Here is a 5,721-nt window from a genome sequence, read left to right on the forward strand (position 1 = left end):
TGGGCAAAACTGATAATAAATAGTATTTTGGAAAACCATGTCTCAAAAAAAAAAAAAAAAGAAAAGAAAAGAAAAGTGTCCTTGCATGATTGATAAGTTAGAACTGCATGCAATTCTAAAAATGGAGAATATATTGATCAGAGAAAACACTGATGTATTATGTGAATGTATTCATTCCAAATAAACTTTGTTCGAGTTCATTCATGTAGCTATAGGAGCTCTGGTATGTTTTGCGTTCTACACATTCTGTATATATCATGGGTACCCAAAAACCTCCATTAAAACAGCATTTTATGTATTTATTGTTTATTTATTTATTTCAAAATACTTCATTGAGGTATGATTGACTTACAAAAAGCTGTACATATTTAATATGTGCAATTTGATGAGTTTGGAGATAAGTATACACTCATGAAACCGTAACCACAAGCAATACCATAAACATACTATCACTTCCAAAGTTTCCTTCTGCTCTACTTATTATTTGCAAAAATTTTTGTGATATGAATATGTAACATGAGACCTACCCTCTTAACAAAATTTTAAGTATGCAATGTAGTATTGTTAAAAATAGGCACTTTGGTATACAGCAGATCTCTAGGACTTAGGCATTTTGCATACCTGAAACTTTCTACCCTTCGACCAATACCTCCCCATTTTCACCTTCTCCCAGCCCCTGACAGCCAACATTCTATTTTCTGCTTCCAAAAAGGAATAAAATGGTATTTAGACTCAGCCTCTGAGAAATACGTATGTGAACACATTTCTTGTCACCTCCAGTGTGTAGTTAAAGCAAGGAGCAGGGGAAACAAATCCAAATAGGGGTTCAGGTATTGCAATTCAAATAGAATTTAACTCTTCTGTAAGTCTCCGCCAAAACCAACCAGAAATTGGGACTGATGGGAAAAGCAGAAATTGAACACGATACTTTGTGCCTCATAATTAAGAGTCCTGAGACTAATTGCCTCAGAACTTACACACAAGGGCAAAGATTTATAGCTAGCTTCCAAAATGTCTTAAGAATAGAATGTTTTTCAGTTTTTGTTGTTTCTCACTAAGGATGATCTGGGTCTAGGTGCTTAAACTCAAGCCATGGCATCTAAAAACAGAAAAAAATGGCTGGATGTTTTTGTTTTTGTTTTTTTAATCTAAGCATTTCTCTCATGGCATTTAAATTTCTATTTAAAACCCAATAGCTTTCAAGCACACCATCTTAACAGCAATTTACAAGATAAGGAAGATATGGTGGTCAAAGACATCTTTAAAATAATCTTTACCAAATACATTGTTTACAATTGTTAACTCTAAATAATAGCACTTTAATTCAGAATATATTGTTCACAATGTACAGGCATAAACCATTTTAAGTATATCATTGAGAGATTGAATTCTACAGAAATATTAGAAGTATTAAAAGACATTTCAATATAATACAGAATAATTAAATACCTTTCTTTGTCAACTGACTCCAAAAACTTCTCATTTCTTATTTTAAAGACCAAATAATAAATTTCATTAATATTCTTTGTAAATGTTTCTTTCCTATTCTTCAAATATTCATAAGTATCTGAATACTACCATCACTTATATTGCAAAAGGCTTATGGCTGAAAGAACCACATATTTCAATGTAATCCTAGGACCAGCTGCTCATTAAATATATTTACTGATTGCCTTCTGTGTTTTCATCCCAAGTCCAGGCAAGGAGAAAGGGAATCACACCTAAACCATGCCTTGATGAAGCCTGGGGTTGGGTGGTAGGAGAAGGAATCCAGTTTTGCTTTCTGTTGTCTTTCTTCTTTCATTAACATTCTATTTCTCTATCATGCCCTTTTACTAACATTCTACCCCAACACCCGTAACATGTTTCATTTAATATAAAAATAAATTAAATGTTGTTAGGCCCATGAAAAATAAAGCAAAATTGCAGAGTTGGGTTAATTATGTTCTTTTCAGTTCAATCATTAATCCAGATCTTGGTGTTAAGAAAGTAATTACAATAAGAATTGAGATGATCAAATTGATAGAGATTCTTGAGGATTTCATCAGCTATCAAAGGGGACAGAGTTTTACTATTTTGGCCAAGTGGAAAAACAACTCCAGTGGTTTTTCTTTTTTTCTTTTTTTAACCATAAAGCTCTAAATGTGAAATAGTTTTTAAATACCTCAATCTTGGCAAAAAACAAAACACAACAACAACAACAAAAAACACAACCATACCTTCCCCTTTAATAGTCAGCCTTGTTGCTCCATTTATGCTGCCATATTTGGGTATTATTTCTGTGACTCTGGGGATTATTTTAGAGCCATCTGAAAGATATTAAAGTATAGTAGAGGTAAAATCATCAATTTCTTTATTTCAAGGGTCAAATTTTATACAACATATCACAATGTTGCAAGAAAAACATTGTGAAGGTTATAGGACTGCAAGAAAAATACACTCAGGTTTTATTTTTGGCTCCACTACTAACCAATGACTTGACAAGGAGTTAAGTCATTAACTTAGTTCATACTCACTGGCTTTGTGCAAAGCACCATCTTAGGTGCTACCAAGAGCAAGAATAATGCATGATCATTTTCATCACTTACCTATAATATTACATAAAACATTTATTAAACCCTTAATTTCATGTAGTGCTCTCTAAATGCAGATCCATGGCTACACTCAGTACCCCACATAACAGCAGACAATGTGAAGAAATAGGTCATTATAAAAGCACATAAGAAATGCAATGCTAGGTAGGTTAAAGGACTAGACCAGGTACAAAGAGTAATGTTGGTTTTAAGAAAAATTATTTTCTGCAACAGAGTGAGACTTCGAGAAAGATAATTTCTGGGATCTTTTTGGCCTCCAGATGATAGTCACCTTCCTAATGTAAAAGTCACTAATTCATTCAACGAACTGTGTTAGCTTCCCGGGGATACAGAAATGTTAATAGTTAATAGTTCTAACTTTCCAAATGCTTAGCTTAAACAGTGCAGAGGGACAGAAGAAAGCACAGGGGCCATGTGTGACTCAGACCATTTCACCCACACTGCTTGGGTCACATGGGCTTCTAGAAAGAAAGGATGCTCCTGCCACATGTTGGAGGGCAAAATGAATTAGCTAGACTGGAAAAACCATCAGGAAGATGAAGAGAGTTCTAGACAGAGGGAGCAGAGCCGCTTGTGCAGATATAGGGATGAGTTAGCTGCTTCTTGGAAGTTCTGCAATTAATTCTTTAAAACAACTCAAAGATACACAGTGAAAAGAAGTGTTTATTTTCTACTTAAATTGTACGGATCTGGTAATTATCAGAGTCCTAAAACAAATTCTCAGAGTAGGTAGAGTAATTTAAGTGGGGATGCAAAGAAGAGCCACAGAAATTATTGTTTGAAATGGATGAATGAGAAAAGGTTAAGGGAATTATGATTGCGTAGTTCATTCCTGCCTGAAAAATGTTTAGTGTGGACTTCACCTACAATAGCAAAAGCTCTCCAACATAAAGAAGACCAGCTCCCAGCTGCCAGACCCAAAGCCTCTGTGCTTCAGGTCTGTCTTTGCCAAGAGCTCCAAGGTGTTCCTGCTTCCACAGCGCTCATAACTCAGGGCAGCCAACAGCCAAGAGGAGGAAACTCCAGGGAGGGAGCTGGATCCTATCTCCAGGCAGTGCCGCTCCTCGCCTATCTCAGGTTCATCCTCCCCTTATCTCCACAGACAACTCCAATTTCTTATCTTATCAGTCTCTTCCCAGCCCTCTCCTGGGTATTACTTTGAAGACACAGGGCAGCTGCCCCTGGAAATGACTGACACTCGCCACGAAAACCTATTCCTGTCCTACTGGGGGATGTTGTCCTCCCTTCAGTGGCGAGAGGGACCCAAGAAGCGTGAGGCAAGAGAGGACACAGGTTGCCACTTCTCAGTTCCCACACCCCCGTCAAATTTCAGTCTTCAAAAATGTGTCACTTGGCGCTGGTGGGGGAGTGTCCATAATTCAAGCAGCAAAAACGATGAATTAAAAGTAAACTGTCGCTTTCTCTATGTGTCTTTTTCTCTGTGTCCCTGTCACTGTCTCTGCCGCTTTGTCTCTCTATCTGTCTCTGTCCGTTTGTCCTGCTTTCTAGGTCCCCAGTTCCCGGGGTCGCCTCACAGGCTCAGCCCAGGGCAGGTGCCAGGTGGTCCCGCCTCTTCTCCCGCGATCTCAGGAGCAGGTACGGTGTCTACACGGATCTCCACTGCTTGCCTCCCTAGCGCCCCGAAGGGGTTACCTGTGCGGGGATCCACGGCACACAGGAGCAGCCCCCAAAAGCACCAAGTCCCCAGGAGCCACAGGTGTCCCATCGCAAAGCCAGTTCCGCGGAGTCGGTGCCCGCGGCGTGCAGCAGGCGCAGTGCTGGAGCTCCGCTCCGCGACCGCGACTCGCCCGAGCGCGGCGAACTTGGCCGCCGGGGCCCGCCCCGCCCCCAGCCCTCGGGCGGCGCCTCTGGGCTTCGCACACGCGCGCACCCAGACTCCGAGGACCCTCGCGGGAGAAGCGAGACCGCCCGGGCCAGTCTGCGGTCGTCAAACCTCTCCCCTCGAACCCGGGTGCTGACGTCCCAAGGCTGCCCCCATAAGTAAAATGGCCCTACTACTTTTCGCGAGAGGGATCCAAGATCAAGTTCTCCGTCTATCCCAACCAAAGGTTTTTTCTTTCTTTCTTTCTTTTGCCTGTCTGTCTTAATCATTAATTCTCCCGAGGTGGGCCTATGAGCCTTCCTAATACGCAAACCTCGCATATTTTCCCTTCGCATTCAAAGAAGTTTGTGCTATCCCTGTAATTGACAATCATGAAGATATTTATTGATTTCTTGGCATGTCCCAAACACTGTAACTAGTGCTTTATAGACAGGAACTCACGAAGTCCCAATAGGACTGTTACTATTGCTGTCATTATCTCCATTGTTCCAAGCAGTAGACTGAGGCACAGAAATGGTAAGTAACTTGCCTAAGGCCATGCACCCAAGCAGAGAGTGAAGACTGCGGCAGAATGACTGCCGAGCCAGTGCCTCATCCTCCCACGGCCTCCAGTGCAGATGACTTTCGGCAAGGGCTTACCGTTGACATGCAGGGAGGCCCAGCACTGTTGACCTGTTTCTGGGGCTGCTAAACAGCAGAGGAATGAGATCCAGGGGTCCCTGACCTCATAGAGTTGCATTTTATCTTTACCTACTGAATACTCCCTAGGGGCTATTCCAAATCCTCTCCACTGTTTTTACTATCCTAACCTCATGGTTTCTTGACTTCTTGACTGCCCACCTCCTCCTACTCTATTAAAAGGTGAGACACTCCACCCACCCTAGCTTGCAGGTTCTTCATTTTTAAATGTTCTGTGTTCTTAGAAGATACTTAAAAGTTTATCAGCCTAATACAATGCATAAGCTTTGACTGGATCCTGGTTCAAAAAAAAAAAAAAAGCTTTAAAAGACATTTAGAGAACAATTAGGGAAATTGGAAATTGAAATGAAATATGGACCAGTTATTAAAAGATATTATGCGAGTGTTCATTTTGTTAAGTATAATAGTGGATATGTTATGGAATTGCATGCTGGGTTATTGGGGTTGGAGAGTCATGATGTCTGGAATTTACTTCAAAATGGTTTGAAAAGAAAATATCCTGGTGAAAGAAAATCTGGCCCATTTTAAACAATTTTTGTATTTAGGTGTAGCTATGATCCTTTCCACTTTTCTGTATGCTTAAAA

General features: G+C 40.5%; 1 protein-coding gene across 1 annotated transcript in view; it reads right to left on the reverse strand.

Moving 5' to 3' along the window:
• PKHD1L1 (polycystic kidney and hepatic disease 1 (autosomal recessive)-like 1) overlaps positions 1–4,320 on the reverse strand; it is a 204,930-nt gene extending 200,610 nt beyond the window's left edge. The window contains 2 exon segments of the mRNA XM_012645294.1: positions 2,220–2,309; positions 4,248–4,320. Coding sequence (XP_012500748.1) covers positions 2,220–2,309; positions 4,248–4,320 — 163 coding nt within the window.
• Positions 4,321–5,721: the final 1,401 nt, after the last annotated feature.

The sequence above is a fragment of the Propithecus coquereli genome, unplaced genomic scaffold (genome assembly GCF_000956105.1).
Source record: "Propithecus coquereli isolate 6110/MARCELLA unplaced genomic scaffold, Pcoq_1.0 Scaffold23, whole genome shotgun sequence".
Lineage (NCBI taxonomy): Eukaryota > Metazoa > Chordata > Mammalia > Primates > Indriidae > Propithecus > Propithecus coquereli.